The sequence below is a fragment of the Cornus florida genome, unplaced genomic scaffold, assembly GCF_030987335.1.
Source record: "Cornus florida cultivar Cherokee Brave unplaced genomic scaffold, ASM3098733v1 CherokeeBrave_3.0.0_Hap2_Chr02, whole genome shotgun sequence".
Lineage (NCBI taxonomy): Eukaryota > Viridiplantae > Streptophyta > Magnoliopsida > Cornales > Cornaceae > Cornus > Cornus florida.
The window spans coordinates 34,716,765-34,735,200 of record NW_026775572.1 but is presented as its reverse complement, the minus strand read 5'-3'; the positions used below and the strand labels follow the sequence as shown (position 1 = coordinate 34,735,200).

Below are 18,436 nucleotides of genomic sequence, written 5' to 3'. Positions count from 1 at the left end.
GGTCCAACAAAATTGTCAAGTGGTCATTAAATTTGTCCTTAAAAGTATTAAAATGTCCTTAAAATTAATTGCACAAAACCCCTCAAACTATAAGAATTTGGACTAAGTGAATTTGTACCTTAGCTCTTGAAATACCAGACTATTTAAATGTGTTACGGTGTCAAGTCTCTTAAAACACTTCATAATTTATCATCAGACACATATAGTATTTTCGTCCCACTTCCACTAGACAATTATCGAAAAAATTCATCTATATAGCCCCTTGGGATTTAAACTCATTAATATATTTTAAAATTAAATAAGAAATTTTTAATAATTCAGAATGATTATTTGCTAAAATTTTAATGCACCATTGCAATTTTTGTAATTATAAATAAGTAACCTTATACTATTGGATTGATACAAGGGTTAACTTGGATAGAGATAAACATATGACATATGTACACCACACCAATCCACTTACTCCTATTTTGGTTGGAGGGTATTAGAAGAAAAATAAAAGAAAGGTAATGAACGGAAATTAAATATTATGTTAGGTATGAATTTTTAAAGGAAACGAAAAAATTTGGAAAGAAACAAATTATATATGATATGTTAGTTTTGTTATCGAAAGGGAGAAAATGGAACGAAAGGAAAGAAAATACTAACTTTTTTAAAAAAAAATTGTTAATATTAAATTTGCCCTTATTTTTATATAAAACAAAATTTATCAAAAAAATTATGGTAATAAATTCATTATAATATTTTTTTTTCTGCCATTTCCTTTCTTTTCTCTCCTCAAATATAATTACTACCATTTTTTTTTTTTTTTCTCTTTTTTCTTTATTAATCAATAATTGTAACTATGTTCTCTCATTCCCTTTATATTCTTTTATCTACCAACTAATCTTATCATTTTTATAAAATTAGTCATCAACTTCTGATAAAAACAAAACCCTAAAATAAAAAAGTTTTAATCATTGACTGGCAATTGGAAGTTGATCTAATTATATCTCTGTGCATTCAATTCGCTGATGCAATTCGGCGTTCTTGAAACCCAATCAAACACACACAGTACACAACAGTTACATATTTAAAGAAAGACCTGTTCATTACTAAAAAAGCCAGACCCGAGTCTTTCTCTCTCTAGCTATTTTTTCTCTACAGATTTTGCACTGCAAACCCCATAAATTTCATCACTCTTTTTTGGGATCTGGAACACTTTAATTTCCCGAACACAGTAAAGATTTGATTTGATAGGTTTTTTCTCGGAATGCGAGCTTCTTAGTGATAGATTTCTTGACAAATTCTTCATCGTGTAATGTGTGAATATTATTATATTGAAAAGTGTGCAATGATTGTGTTTTGTTTCAAACTCTGATTTTTGACCCAGATCTTGAAATGTATTGCCGATATTCTGAATTGGGTGTTTTTCATTTTCGAAATCAAATCTGAGTTGGGTTTTTTTGTTTTTGCTTTTCGTGGTTCAAGAAAGTTGCGAATTGATTTTTTTTTTTTTTTTGAGGAATGATGGCTCACCCATCAGACCATAGGTTGTGTAGTCCTGGATTACTGAGATTAGTGTTGGTTTTGGTGGGTGTTGTTTTGGTGGGTTTTGTAGTAGGACCGCCATTTCTCTGGCTCTTGAAGGGAAATTCATCTGTTGAAGCTTCATGTCCTCCATGTTCTTGTGATTGCTCCTCAGAGACCATCCTCTCCATGCCTTTAGGTGAGTTCATTCTTGACTTTTGTACAATTTTCTAAACAGTAGTGTATTTGTTGATCAGTCGTTTTACATATATATATATATATATATATATATATATATATATATATATAATGTTAGTTTCTGTAGAAAAACAGTTACATTCTGACTTGACTGAGAATTCATTATTCTGTGGTCAATGGAGGTTTTATAAGATATTGGATTGTTGGTTGATTTTTTTTTTTTTTACTTATCTGGTTCTATATCTCTAGTCTTCCTAAATTACTAAATTACTGAAATTTTAATTTGTTATGAGAAATGTATCAATAGGTACTATTAGCCTTAATGACTTGACTTTTATATACACTTAAACTATCTGACTTGATATTAGATTATTTATGAGAGCAAATCATACATGTGCAGCTCCATTCGGATAGCTTTGATGTTTGGTCATTCAAGGATTACATTGTAAACTAAGATTCTAGTTTTGGGGATCAGGATGCTTTTTAGGAAAACTGTACTAATGGACATTGTAATGCTATGCCCATGCCCTTAGATGTTTCTATTTTTAGTTAATTGTTTGAGTGGGACATTGATGAGAAGCTAGGGGTGGTATTAATTAAGGATAAGATGAAAAAGGGGAAAAACATTGAAGTCTTCAAGATTGTTATGAAAATAAGGACTAAATAGGAGTTTATGAGAAGAAAGAGAAAATTAATGACAAGAAAATAAATAGCGCACACACAAACGAGACAATGATTTACGTGGTTAGGCTATGCTTATGTCGACGGGGAGAAGACAGAATAATAATTTACTATAGAAATAAAGAGATACAAGGCAAAGTGGCTCACATCCAAAAACCAAATACATCCATGCTCTCTCACTCTCAATGATACTGTTACAAACTCACTCAATTGATGATTTCGGATGCCTTTCATCAAATGTGTGCAAGGCTATGTATAGCCCAAAAATACTTGGTGTCCAAGTATATTTCAAAGCTTCTTTTGGAAGCCAAATGGCACTTGTTGCCCAAGAATTTCTAAGCTTCCTTTGGAAGCTAATTTGGAAGCTTCACCATCACACTTCTGTAGCCAACATACTTCTTTCTCTTGTAATCTTTGTGCAAGTTAGGTTGTAATAATTTTTGAGCCACATAATTCAACAAATCTCCACCTTGGCCAAAAATTCCAAATGAGCCATTGTATCTTTGCCAAACAATCTGTCTTCTCCACAAAACAAATTAATTAAGAATTTTAGTTAAGTTTGAGTCATCCTCAAACTTAATCCTCAAGCTCTCATTCTTCAACCCATGCATGTCTTGCGCAACCACAAGCATACCTCCAGTATTTCTGTCAAACTCTAAACGCTTATCAAAAACACCCTCAGAAATTCCAAGTTTGACATCTCCTTCACTAACCTTCTCCAACCACCCACAAGCCACCGGCTGGTAATGAAAAGTCATCTTCTCACCCTTGTGGAGAATAGGATGTCCTTGACTTTTCCTCGCATCTCTATTGTGACCAACTACTTGCCTCGCACACATCTTAATGGCACTCGAATGAATTATCTCATTGCCACCAAGATTATTGCAAGTCAATATCACACCAGTCCTCATAGATCTGCCTCCCTGTAAGGATTGCTGCAATTTCGGTTGCCATCTGAAAACGGATTTCATTCTCCCATCACGTTGTGTAGTCCCCTCACAACCTTTTTGAGAACTAGGATCGTCACTCTTCTTTCTAACTCTTCCTTTACCAAGACCTGAATGCAGATTTCTGTGAACTGTAGAAGATCCTATAATAGCTCCACATGTTACTGTATTCCCTTGGAAAAGATACAAATTTTTCACCTTGGTGCCCTGTATCACCACAAGAGAATCCATCACGACCATCATTACTCCACCTCTGTTACAACATTGTAGCCTTTGGAGTCTAGCACACCTACTGAAATAAGATTCATCTTTAGATCCGGTACATGTCGCACATCTGACAATGTTCTAGTGCGTCTTGATCTTAACTGTTCCAATTGCCAAAATTTTGAAAGCTTTCCTGTCCGCTGTCAAAATCGAACCACCTTTCACCTTTTTATAGGAAGAGAAAGAATCCCTACTGGGACACATATGAACGGAACAACCAGAATCAAGAATCTAACTGTCATTAAATGACATACCTGAACACAAAGTTGTCATGAGAACATATTCGTTACTTTCCGAATCACTCGTAGCAGTTGCCACAGAAGCTGCTTCTTGAACCTTCTCTTTGCCATTCCCATTCTTTGCCTTTAGTTTGGGACAGTGCTTGATGATGTGCCCTATCTCGTGACAGTAGTAACATTCCACATTTTCATGAGATCTAGATTTGCCCCTATTATCAGAACTCTTTGTCTCACTTTTGCCTCTTACAAATAGACCCTCGGCCTGTTCATCTCCAATATTCCTAGACACCTTTTTCCTCAACTCCTGAGAGTTCAATGAGGATTTAATATCCTCCACAGTAATAGTGTCTTTTCCATAGAGCAATGTGGTAACAAAATGCTCATAGGAAGGAGGCAAAGAACACAACAAAATAAGGGTTTGATCCTCGTCATCAATTTTATTATCAGTATTTTTCAAATCCATAATAATAGAATTGAAATTATCAATATGCTCCTTAAGAGGCATACCTTCCTTCATACGAAGGGTGTAGAGTCTCTGTTTTAGGTAAAGTCTGTTGGTGAGAGATTTCGTCATATACAAACTCTCCAATTTTAGCCACAACTTTGCCGCCGTGTCTTTATCAATAACTTCACACAGCACCTCATCAACTAGATTTAAGAGAATTGCATTGCGCACCTTTTCATCGACCTCCTCCTTGTCTTCATTGGACATAGTTGTTGGCAATTTGTCCTTCCCGAACAATACCTTCTTTAGACCTTGTTGAGGCGGCAGGGCCAGCAATTTAATTCGCCAAAGACTGAAGCTAATCTTGCCATCAAATTTCTCAATCTCATATCTGGTCGACATCTCAAAAAACTCCCCAAAATATTTCTCGATGAATAGTACCGTATTTGTGAACAATACCTAAATAGTATCTGTGAACAGTATTGTACATATGAACAGTGCCAATGAATAGTACCATACACGTGAACAATATCTGTGCACAATACACGAACCCGAACTCTGATACTAGTTTGTTATGAAAATAAGGACTGAATAGGAGTTTATGAGAACAAAGAGAAAATTAATGACAAAAAAATAAATAACGCATACACAAACGAGATAAGGATTTACGTGGTTCGGCTATGCCTACGTCCACGGGGAGAAGATAAAACAATATTTCACTGTGGAAATAAAGAAATACAAGACAAAGTGGCTCACACCCAAAACTCAATTACACCCAAACTCTCTCACTTTCAATGATACTGATACAAACTCACTCAATTGATGATTTCGGATGCCTTTCATCAAATCTGTGCAAAGCTATATATAGCCCAAAAATACTTGGTGTCCAAGTATATTTCAAAGCTTCCTTTGGAAGCCAAATGGCACTTGTTGCCCAAGAATTTCTAAGCTTCCTTTGGAAGCTTCACCATCACACTTCTGTAGCCAACATACTTCCTTCTCTTGTAAGCTTTGTGCAAGTTGGGTTGTAATAATTTTTGAGCCACATAATTCAACATCAAGATGATTAGGCTGTGTGCAACAAAAATAAAGGAATGTGAAGCACTAATTGGTTCAAGTTGAAAGGTTTAAGTATGATAAAAGCTATAATACCCGGACTTGGGTAAGTGTATCAGAGGCAAGTGCGTGTTTTAAGTGTCAAATCCTAAATCTTATGATACATAGATATGTGTTCGTATGCACGTCCCCAACCCACACCATAGTGTAAAATCTGGATCATTTCATCGAGCACCATTTATTTTAGATAAAAATGTGCTCTGAATCTATTGTACTACGTACTACACATTTTATAACTTAATGTTTTATTTTAGTGTAAAATCCATTTTGTTGGTTTATAAGAATATACTCAATTTTTACTCGAATTAAATGGGATGTGGTAAAAGAAAAGAGTTTCAACTATCTCGTAGATAGTAAACCCATCTTTGCTATTAAATTTGAGTTTTTTCTTCTTCAATCAAGCGATGTGAAGGACCAGTGTCAATTTGGGTTCGTGTGTGGGACACATGTCCTTTAACCCATACCCATGTTGTGTCGTGTTGACACAAGTATATGAAGGGAAATGGGAGAGTCCATGTAACAGAGGATAAGAGAAGGTAAAACATAATGTGGTGAAATCTCAGATGTCTAGTTCGTCTCAGTTGCCAATTCAGCATGGGGATTTGTTATCTAAACCACATGTCAAATTTTCTCGTTTAGCAGATCATTTATATGAAGAAACCTGAGCTGTTAGAATCAGGAAGAACTACAATGGTGAGAAAAACTCAGACATCAGTCAAGGAAACTGAATGGATTTTGGAAATTTGAACTCAATTATACTTTTCCTCTTATGACCCGTATATAATAAGCTCATCCATGCCTGATTTCTTTCATCATTTTTTTTTTTTTGTTCTTTTTTTCCTCCTTCCGCATGTCTCATGTTAATTATGTCAAACCAAAGCCGTGTCATGTCTGGTTTTGGTAAAAAAAAATTCTTGATTTGTTGGCATCTCTATTTGGAAACCAGGTGTTTTGAGTGTATGAATTGTCCTTTGGTCCTTTGGTGCCATATACTTTCGATTTGCATTCCTGAGGCATGTGTGTCAGGAAAGTTAAATAAAGTCTCTGACCTCCTCACAGCCTTCATTTTCTGGTAAATTTGATTTTGGCCACAATCACTCCTTTAAGAATATCTATTATATGACTAGATAGCTAGCAGATAATAGCAAATCAAGATCTCTATGTTTATGCAAATTTCGTTGCTGTTGGAGTTGGCCTTTTCGCACTAGCAATACCTCTTCCCCCAACCCCACTCGTACCACCCATCTTCTTCTTTCCCCTGGGGTACAGCATATCCAAGTAGTGGTGACATACTTTTAACAGTTGTCATTTCAACTTCCATTATGACCCTAAAAAAAAATTAAATGAATAAAGGAAGGAAAGAAAACTTCCATTTCGATGAGTTGATATTGTGGATCAGAGACGCTTGTAATTATTTTATTTTTTAATCCTAACAAGTTACTGAAATCAAGGATATTGTTTGACTTTTAATCCTGCTTTTTCTCCATTATTTCCTTCAGTGTGTATCTTCATGACTTCATGTCTGCTAGTATTATTAACCTATTGCATCTAACTTCCCATTTAAGAAACTATTAAATTTTGTACTTTGAATTTACATCTATTGTCTTGTAGGACTTGTAAACAGCTCATATTCAGGTCAGCTGATCTGCATTATACCTGTCCTTTTTGTCCAGTAGTTCTTGTTTAGTGCTCCAGTGTTTTCCATGATTGGCAACCAGCTGGGAATATTTCAATCCCATCTGCTAGATTTGAATTCTAATAACCATTAAAAGAGGGATGGTGATGATTCACTTATTAGAAGTGATTGGTTGATGGAAAGATATGTGATCATAATAATAAAACTTAATTACAACTAGGTAGATGCAAACCTAAGGATGATTGTGAAATTGGAAATTAATTTCTTGAAACAAATTAAGCTGGAAATGAATATGAGAAATATGGATTATAGCATGTTGAGTTACTTTTGCTAATATCGAAACTAATTAGAAGTTTTTATTTATTGGTTTTAGTGTGTATTTCTTATTTCATCTACTGTTTTTTTTTAAGTTAGTTTTAGCAAGCTATATTTTGCACTAATTAGTTTGCCAGTTCTACATATTCATATTGGATATGGGTAGTGTGACTTTTGATAGAGAGAGTAATTTGTTAAAAGCATTCCTTGATTTTTAGTAAGCGGTTAAAATTGATATAAACCTTCAACAAGTTACTTGATTTATCAATTTTATATATCTTGCTAATAATTTTTACAAGAGGAATTGCTCCCTTTGTTGGAAACAGGAAGTGTGTCCAACAGTTTCATTGAGAAACATCAAGTTGTGGGGGTTACTAGTAGCATTTTAATCTGTCTACAAGAAATAAATTTTATTCTATTTTTTTTTTTAAAAAAACAAACTATCATATCAGTCTCCTTTATTGTATATGCAGACTGCGGCAAAGACGATCCTGAGATGAGTGAGGAGATGGAGAAGGATATTATTACTTTACTTTCAGAGGAGCTTAGTTTACAGAAAAATGTTTCCAATGATAACTTAGAACACACAAAGGTGTTGATAAAGGATGCTAGGCAAACCTCTTCACACTATCAAAAAGAAGCAGAGAAGTGCAATACAGGAGTGGAGACTTGTGAAGAAGCAAGAGAGAAGGCTGAAGCAGCACTGATAGAAGAGCGTAAACAAACAGAAGAATGGAAGAAGCGAGCTCTTGAGCATGGGTGGAAGGATGAACGAGAAGTGTATTAGCTGCTTCTTTTTCCCCTCATTGATAGTGATCCATCGCAAATATGCTTGTATTCTTATTGCCCATGGGATCCATTATGTGAATATTTCTCTTTTTCTTTTTTCCATTTTTCTCTTTGATCCATTTTGAGAATTATTACAATTGACCTGCATTGAAGGAGAGAGTAAGTAGTTGTAAGCATTTCCCACTTATTGTGTAGGCTTTTCCACTTATTATGTATATGACAATGACATATTTTGTTCTTGAAATGAAGTGGATGAAAATGACAAGTGACTTATATTTTATTTTAGTATGCTTTTTGGTCTAACAATGAAATTGTTTTCTCATGTATGGGACATGAAAGCATTTAATCTATTATCCTTTCTGTGGGCTGTTCATCTTGAACCATGCATTGATATCAATTCACTAATTTGGTCCTAACAATCCAAATTGCCACAAATTGACTGTCCTTGTGCTCCAAGGACAAAGAGGATGTTCTGCTTTATAAATCAACCAGATTCAGATTTTATGGAAACAAATTGGTTTTTGATAAACCAGTTAGGTTTGTTTGCTAACAGCTCCTGTCTACATTGGCAACCTAAGTTGCAATACTAGATACTGCTCCTGTCAACCCCAAGGGGAAATACTTGCAACAATATAATGTGTGCGCGCGCGCGAGCCCCTAAACCTACAATCCAGTTTACTGTTTTTGAATGTTAACAGCAAAGCCAAATATGAATAACAGTTTTTTTTTCGCCCCATGGCAAAATCTCCTCAATGTAAAACAACTTCACCTGAATTACCCATCACTGTAGCTGCATTGACATACTGAATGTCAATTATTGTCAATATTATACATGGGGTAAGAATAACTAATACCTGCCTATTCAAATAGTTATTTTTTACACTTCAATATCTTCTGCAAACCTCACTTTTGGTCAATCCATAATCCAACGTCCACATTTATCGCGTTTGTTATATATGAGAATATCCAAGTACCGAATCAATGAACTCATATTTCTCTCAAGAGAATGTTGAAAATTCTAGTTCAAAGATGATCCATGAAACGATTACAAGTCTCTCATAATTTGATTTTGGAGACATATGTTAGATATGAAATGAACATTTAATCAAACAGTTAAGACTACCAAAATTGGATCCAATAAGAAGTTATTCTTACATCATGTGTATAGCAGATCCCTCCCCCGTTACACAAACTGCAATCACCAGAAACCTGGAGAATTGTGCATTTTATTACAAAAGAAATGATGGTATGTCTATAGCCAACTGCAACTAAACTGCAAATGGGAAGAGGGAAATAGAGGGAAGCCCTATATTCAGTCCTGTAGTAACTTCTCTGGATGAGAAGAAAAGAAAATAAAATGAAAAGGAAGGTAAACAACAAGCAATCTTGTCTTCTGAAGCTCGATCCAGTCATATCATAGCCAGATGAAAATTCCATATGATCGGTTTACAAATAGTGTGGGTTTCAGATTACCCAACTGGAGTTATTTGAAGAAAAATTTCCTTCAAACCAAATATAAACTGTCCAAAACTGCGAACCCGGCTGCAACCCCTCCCTCATTTGATGAAGAAACCTTCGTCCGCATCAAGTAGCCACAGTGATCATTCATAATCACCTTATCTTTGTTTCTGCACATTCAAATATTTAATAATTGAATTCAGATATTAGAGAGAAGCAATAAACATCCACACCTTAGACTGCTAAATTGGGATATCAGACTACATTTTACATGTTGACGAAAAATGTGAACTGGCCAGGGGAAAAGAATACGAAAATGAAAACAGGGGGGAAATTTTCATTTCGCGTTGAATTTTCTTAGAATTGTAGAGCTCATCAAGAATGCTGTCCCTTTCCTTTTCCTTTTTTTTATTATAAATTTCATCACCAACCACTAACTGGGAAAAAAATCAATAAATATGTAAATACATTTCAGTCTCAAAAGGAGGTGTATGAGGGGAGCCTCAAACTTCATGTGGGGAGACATTGACAGGCGTTGCATACCTTAGATAAGCACTGTACATCCCAAGTTCTGATATAGCATTTTCTTTATGGCAAATGCCATCTCGCATCAAATATGTGGGAGAAGCAGTAGGGAAAATCCTTTGCATGAGTATGTAGGCAGCATCTTCCTCAGTCCCTTCCTTCTGCAATCTCAGTAAATTTTCCCGCACATCATCTCCATAGATATTGTTCCCTAAAGTGAGATGAAAACAAATTATTAATAATAATAATAATAATAATAATATCAGCATCATTAAAAGCAACATCAACAACAATAATACTAATAAAGATAGAAGCAATGAGACCTCCGCCTTCTCTTTGTGGTTTCATAACAAACAATCCAGGGTTTCCAATTGCATCCCTTACAATACTCGAGTTATCCAGACTCCACAACCCTGCGAAGCATTTTCGTAGTCTGGCAATGTCATCTCTATTTTCAAGAAACCTGATCATAAACCAAGGAAAGAACTTTCATGGAATAAACAGTGAAAGAAAAAAATTAGGGTGGTTATCTATTAAGATCAGATAACCATGGTTTCCAAAGCACAACCAGCACTTGAGATAGCAAAGATGCTCAAGAATACAATTTCTAATTAACCATTTACATATATTTAGTTTTCAGGTCATTGTTCTATTTTTTTAAGCAACACGAGCAGGAAAAGATACCTAAAAGAAGCTACACCACCTCCTTTTTGTTAATTAAAAAAGCCACCAGCGGAATTGAGAAAGGGTTCCACAAAATGAATAATAAAGGTCCAAACACTATATTACGAAAAAAGAACAATAAAATCCAAAAGAGAACAATATACTTTCTCATGGAAATACACCATCCTCTCTGGAAGTAGCTTCCATACACACCCTAACTAGATCCATTATGAAATGAATGAAGATGAGTAATAATCAAAATGCAAGAAAATAATAATTATTACCTCTCAAGTATGTTGGGTTTTGCAAGCTCTTGTTGAATCTTCTTGGTTCCGGCTAAATGATAGGAAATTGAAGGGCATTTGACGGCAGATGATTGCTCCATTAATAGCCTGGACCTCCATTCCTACAATTAAATATAAGACACAGCATAACTAAGTACTTAAGTGTTCTAGGGGAACCCACAAAGTGCACAAAGGAAAGTATGAATCCAAGATTTGAAATTTTTTTAAGTTATTCAGAACACTAATCAACATGGAGTGCTAATAACTTGAAAATGAAAAAATATAAAAGTAATCAATCAATGCAAAATTCAGCAAAAACTACCCACCGGGAAAAATAAATAAAAATAAATAAAAAAAAATAAAAAAAAAATTCTACTAACTTTTAAACAATACAGTAGTAATTTTTGCTCCGTGATCCTTGAGTTTTATTGTTGATAGAAGTAAAATGAAAAAAAGAAGAAGAAGGTCCTGTAGTCAACACATTAAAAACTGTCATATTAATTCCTATGTGCACCAAATAGGGACACGTTTATATGGACTTAAACTCTGCACCATTGGAACCTCGTTTTGCACCTACTAAACAACCAATATTAACCTATACAGGGCAAAGCCAGCACTTTTTTCTTAGAAGAGAACTAGAATAACAAACAGCAGAAAAATGAAGCAGATATACTCACTGATTCTGAAGGATAATCATTTGGGGCATATCCAGCTCTAAAATAAATAACAGTAACTGCTTGACCACCTCTGCAAGTGCAAAGCATTCAACTGGTTGAAGTTAGAAAAGTCACATGGAATGCAACTAATTTAGAGCAGAAAAGTCAATTTTCCCATTCATAAAGATACATACACAAGAAGTGTTCCATCTGGTAGAAGCTCCCCTTGCGAATCAATTTCTGCCAATGTTTTCCGAATGGTTGTGATATTATGTGTGTCATAAAAAGCTGAGGAAAATATCTCCAGCAAAATTCTTGGGCAAAAACTTTATATAAAGAGAATATATTTGAACAAATTTTGAAAAAGTAGATTTGGAATTATTCATGTAATTAACTCTCAGATGTGTAGTCCAAAATATCATAAAACTTTTGAAGGACTTCAAATACCTATTCCTACTCATGCGTGTACTCCTATTGTCCAGGTACACAGATATACAACTATATTTTCACTTATAGAAGCTTATTCAAATATTAAAAAAAGGATATTTTTCCTTCAGTACGGTAGAAAGCCAGAGTTGGTCATACATGTTGCGTTCTTCGGATTGAACTACAACCATAATTACAGCCCTGTAATTACACTATTTAAGCTTAGTGACAGCTTAACATCAATGAGTGCAGCATCAGAAAGAAACAAAAAGAATCACTCTCAAATGAAACCTTGGGTTATTGCATTCAGTCCAAGCATTAGCCAATGCTTCCGCGAACCGACTCACGGTAGTGTTTACAGGAATCCTTTTAGAATCTAATCCAAGGTGTTCACTGAACTGATTGAGCAAGCTCCTGCAAAATGATCATCTACTATTTAAATTGTCTGCTAATTCATTGTTGCTTGCTTTTGTAGGCAATTTAAAATGTACATTATATTCTATATAGAAAACCAAATATATATATATAATAAACAGAAAGCCAAGAAATGAACCATATATTCAAGCACCCAAGAAAAAATTCATAATAATTACTGGCAAAAGGTTGCTTAGTTGCAAGTGAAATACAGAGAAAAAACAGTTAATGAACTTAACCAAAAAAAAAATGTTAATGAAAACGTAAAGTTATACACAAGGTTCTTTATAAAAGCCCAAAAAATGTATTATTTATCAAAAAGATACTAGAAACTCAGAATAGTGGAGCACTCCTCAACATTATATAGATAGAAACAATATAATGCAAAAGACTCCCTAGTACAGAGCGTAAAGTACACAAAGAAACAATATTGAACAAAGGAAGATGAAAATGAAGCTGAAAAACAACTCATAATCATCATGAAAACAACCAAGTCCACTCAATTTACAGATTATGTAAAAGAAACTAAATTTTCTCTCAAACTTAAAGTATGCTTCCTAGCATGTTATTGTCAGTGCTACTGTATATATATTGTTTGAGAGCGATCAATTGCTCCTTTCGAGTGATGGATCTCGCTCAGATTGTTTGATTTCTAAGCCTACGAGAGTGATCCTCAGGTGTTATTATCCCAAATAACACATTTAAACATTAAAGTACACTAGAATACTTAAATTTGAAGTGGTCCAATCAATTAAAATAAATAAGGCAAGGATTATCAAATCAACATGTATCGTTCACCCAAATTAGTCATTAAACCTAAAGAGAAGGTAAATTATATGATTCTGTTCTTACCATATAGTTTCCAAACAGTCTCTGATCATCTTTGATCATAGTAGCTCAATCAGTCTTGATGTAGATCACATCGGAATGTACAATGACACTGTTTAACTCAAGTTGACTTGACTAAGATGAGTTTGCCAACCGTAACAACACTAAGTCATCCCAGAAGGCAAGCTCCTTGAAAATGTTTCAGGTGCTACTTTGAAATCTCCCTAAAAATGATCTATTTTGTGTGATTTCCAGATTGGTTGATCTGTATAGTGAGGGTATGCCCTCGCTTTATGCCTTGTACATTATTTATTTATTATTTTAATATATTCCACCCATTTAAGGGAAAAAAGAAAGGGAAAAGGTTTAGTTAGAAAGGAATGCACAATTCCCTTAATGTTTATATACCAGATATCCACAGCCAATTGTTTAGCACGAAGCAAGGATCCTCTTACTCTTACTCTTGGAGGCTAACTATGATGAAAATTTGTTGTCACTTCTTCTTAAACACTACTTGTTGTACAGTATCATGTTACATGAATATAATTTTGAATACGAATAACATTTCAGAATGGTAATCTCTTTAAATTGCTCATCATGGACTGCAAGGCCCAAACTACATTAAACCATTTTTTTTTTTTTTTTTTTGAAGCCTTAAGTAGAAGCTTATGAAAGTATCCACAGGTAAATGTTCATGGACCATTTTGATTGATCAGCTTTATGTAAATACTTACCCTAAACAAAGAAAAAATGCAAGAGAATAATTGTAGAATTTCCAAGTCTTTCTGCCATAATGCTTTCTTTTACACGTGACTAAAATAACCGTGCAACCATTTCAATAGTAACGTTTGAATTTTGGTCTAATGTACATTAACCACCAACCAACAAAAAAGTTTAATCGATCATGGAAAAAGCCCTAATGGGCTTTAAATCCATGATTGTTGACAAAATATAATTATAAGATGAGGAACACGCTTAGAGACCCGAAAGCAACAATGATTAAGAAAGCATAAGTCACAGAGTCAACGTTTATTCACTTAACCTTTGAAGCTCGCTAACAAGACAACTGAAGCCAGGGAATGAACATGATATTGTGTTCAGCTCTATTTGGAGAAGTGATTTAGTTTGTTCATCCAGCATATAATCAGAGCGATGTAGACCCAAGCGTATTTCCTAGGTCAATGATTGAAACAAGATTAATATATTTTCCCCATTAAAAAATTAACACAAGGCACTTGAATTTACAGTCTCGGAAATTATCTAACATAATGAATGGATAGGAGGCTGTTCGAAAACCATATAACATAGCAGTATAAAATCCCAATTTTTTCTTTGTGCTATTCAAAATGGTTTGCATATTCCTAAAGACGTAAAATGAATTTATTCTGTGATTACAAGACATGACACGGCGAAACCATCAACATTACATGCTATGTAAATCAACATTGATTTCCCCGCAACACTAACCTCTTTCTTATTGATTTCTAGCATTTTGGAATGAATATCTAAGAGTCTGGAGGTAAAAGCATCCACTTTCTTTGTTCTGCAAAATAAAAAAGAAGAAGAATTTCAGTTCTCGTGTTTCCAATCTCTAGTAACAATCTGCGAAATTAATGAAACTAAAACAAATGCCAAAGCTAAAGTAACCAAGCAAAGGTACGGATCAAACAGGTATTGAATATTGTGAAACAAATATTGAAAACCTTAGTGCAGAAACTATTGTAAATATATACATACATACATACATACATATATATATATATATATATTGAGACCATGGCAAATGAAACAGCATATTCCAAAGACTACAGTACTGCATATTACATCTACCTGGCTAACCCTAGTTAGCCTTTTTACAATAAAATAAATGTAAGGAGCCATTTAAGCTGAATAAATGAAGTGGAGTTCTTAGTTTTTGAGGATCGTTTATGCCAGGAAATCTGGGAAGGAAAAAAATTGCCTTTTGGTATGAACTTGAGCATACTGTGATGAATGCTTGACGATACTATAAAAGACAAGGTAAAAAATATGCACTTATGGAAAAGGTAGGAGCAAGACTTGCTGGGAATAACATGAGTAGAGATGGTTGCGAACTTGCGATGATTTGGCTATGCGCATTGAACTTATTATATGCTTCTAGTCAAAGGTGCTGCAGGAATGAGGGGAAGGCAAGAAATAATTGGATAAAGTGTAACTAGGCTGATGAAGCATGATGTATGGAGGTTTCACCTTGGGATGGCCTATGTTTATATTCTAACTGAAAGACGTTGTTATCATTTATTTAGAAGTCATGAAGTCGCATCTTAAGATTATGGATGAGGTGGCGGCCATAAAAAGTGACGGTCCTCGTCTTTCATATGAGCGCTTAAATATTTGCTAGGAAATTTACAGTCCCTTTTGATAAAAATGTCCACAGGCATTCCAACCAGAAGTTGAATGCAACTCCTCCTTTGAGAGTGGCTGGAGAAACCACTTAAGCTAACAAGCCGTGGTATAGATTTACGGTCCATAATGTGATAGGTCACTATCCAGCCTAGACTACCATGCAGTATATTATAATCCTCACGATTACAGTATGACTAAAGGATGTAATGTCATCACCTAACATTGTACACGTGGATTTTGTTGGCTTGATTGCTTAAGCTAAGGGATGGCTGATGTGTTCTTTCAAGCCACTCACGTTACGTCCCACTTCTCATGCAGAGGCCGCGCACACATGAGAAGTGTCATTCCCATAGTATTGAGGAGATGGACACATTTAAGTGTTTGAAGCACAGGTTGCCCATATTACTATGGAAATGGACATGGGGTGCTTCAAACAAATTTAAGTGGTGAACTCTAACTAACTGGCTGTGCAAAGTGTAACTATAAAATCAGTCATTCTCCCAAATACATTTGGAAATATGATTTGGAAATAAGAGAAGAAAAATTAGAGAAAAACAAGAACAAAAAGGAAGGAGGAAGAACAAGCGCAAGACGGTCATGGCAAGCAGCATGTAAAATTAATTCTTCACCCATTTATATCTAGCCACCACCTCATCTCCAACCCTCTCCTTAGTAATCTGCCTCGACTTTCTCCCAATCACCACTTCCAAGGAACCCATGATGAACAACACATGAGAGTTAACTCCAATTTTCATATATCGTAAGAAACCATACATACAGTGTGCATACAGTTTCACATGTACATGATAATGAATATCAGTGTATGCTAGCATATATAACACGCATAAGTATATTCCAATTGTGTGTGTGTGGAGAGAGAGAGAGAGAACCTGGAGAGCGAGTCCTGTAGGAATTTGCCATCCAAACTCACACGATCTATAAGTTCATTGAAAATGGGGGCCAACTCACATGCTTCGCTCCAATGACTTTCTGGGAACAAGGTGGGCAATAAGGCAAATGGGGCATGAACCATACCAACACCAGGCACTGTTCCTGATCTCTGCAAGTTGAATCATTCCAACATCACTCACAAGTACTAATAATTCTATTCACATGTTCACATCATTTTCACCTCACTTTTTCTAAGTATCAATTGTGATCATCAATTAATATATAGAGAACCAAAGATTTATAACAAATCATTATAGCAACAATTTTTCATACATTTCATAATCATTAAAATCAATCCAAACACCATGTCATCAACAATTCAGACAATTTAAGTAAAAAGAATTATAAACCAAATCCCTGTTTTATCCAAAAAAAAAAAAACACCTTGCAAGACAATCTCAACCAACAAAAAAGGAAAAGGAAAAAATTATTACTTTTTCAACTATCAAGGCATCAAGAGATTAATAGGGAAAGATATTGAAGTTTGATTATACACGGACCTTTACATTTTTGTCACCAATAACAAACCCGTGAAGAGAACTCCAAACCAGAGCATCATACACCATCCTCTGAAGCAATTCTGGGTCGATAGAATCAAAATGAGACATGGGTTTTATAGAATTTTCCTCCTGGGTTGTGATTTCTTCAACTCTACCACAATTGACAGGCGAAAATGCTGAAGATGAGGATTGAGCCATGGTGGTTTTGGTGGGTTTTCTGAGATGGGTCTGAAAGAAATTAATGGTGGTGGAATTAAAGACAGGATTGGATTGTGATCTGTATTTGAAAGGACAAGGAGTGGTAGGTGCAAAGCAAGTGTCATTGCGGAAGGAAAGTGAGGGGGAAGGAGATGAATGGCCTACGCCCATTTTGACCTCTACTATGACTCGAATTGATTTTGTAAGTACATCGCATTAGAAGCCGCCAGTCATTGTCAAGAAAAAATGTTTTCTATTTTTGTGTCCTGCTGCAATTTATTTTATATTCCTATTGCTAAATTCACTTTGTAATGGAAAAATGAAAAGGCAAATTGGATCAAGGAAGAGGTTAATATATATATATATATATATGACATATATATATGCACGAAAAATCGGTAGAACCTGTAAATCTGTATGAATTGAATTGAGCCATCAATTCAGTTCTTCTCGATTTGATTTCGGTTTCAATTTTGTTTTCAAATTTTAGAATCCGTTAGTTTAGTATTGGGTTGCATTTTCAGGTTCATTAGGACCAAATTGTAAATTAATAATATATATTATATATATATTTCTGTATCTATTATATACTAGTATATGAAAAAGGATTCCTGTATATATTATATATATGAAAAAGGATTAAAATATATAATCCTGTAAAAGGATGAAAACGGATTATATAATATATTCCTGTATATATTATATATATGAAAAAGGATTAAAATTAAAAAACCTCTGTTTTTAAAATTTGATCATAAAATGACAAAGTTAACCTTACTATTCAATGTTAAATTAAAAATTAAAAATTAAAAATTATTTTTAAAAATTACAAAAAATACACTTTAAAATTACAAAAATTATATTTGAGAGAGAGAGAGAGACAGGAGTGAGACTATTAAAAAATTATATACATTCAATGTTATATTTTAATATTTCATTTAATGTTATATGGTATATTTTAATACTCTTACTTTCATTTTTGCAATGTTATATACTTTGCATTCAATGT

At 34.3% G+C, this 18,436-nt stretch overlaps 2 protein-coding genes across 2 annotated transcripts; one reads left to right on the top strand and one right to left on the bottom strand.

Annotated features, from left to right (window-relative positions):
• The first annotated feature begins 890 nt into the window (after positions 1–890).
• Positions 891–8,424, top strand: LOC132294653 (uncharacterized). Its single transcript, XM_059792577.1, has 2 exons — positions 891–1,708; positions 7,824–8,424. Exons 1-2 carry the CDS (start codon positions 1,507–1,509, stop codon positions 8,135–8,137), a joined length of 516 nt encoding a protein of 171 aa, XP_059648560.1. The 5' UTR covers positions 891–1,506; the 3' UTR covers positions 8,138–8,424.
• Positions 8,425–9,239: 815 nt separating this feature from the next.
• LOC132294652 (glutathione synthetase, chloroplastic) lies at positions 9,240–17,606 on the bottom strand. Its single transcript, XM_059792576.1, has 12 exons — positions 17,230–17,606; positions 16,669–16,838; positions 14,861–14,936; positions 14,436–14,566; positions 12,443–12,565; positions 12,272–12,352; positions 11,920–12,000; positions 11,747–11,816; positions 11,070–11,191; positions 10,446–10,585; positions 10,141–10,333; positions 9,240–9,767 (listed from the first exon to the last, which is right to left on the bottom strand). The coding sequence occupies exons 1-12, from the start codon at positions 17,596–17,598 to the stop codon at positions 9,644–9,646; spliced, it is 1,680 nt and encodes a 559-aa protein (XP_059648559.1). The 5' UTR covers positions 17,599–17,606; the 3' UTR covers positions 9,240–9,643.
• Between the last annotated feature and the right edge of the window lie 830 nt (positions 17,607–18,436).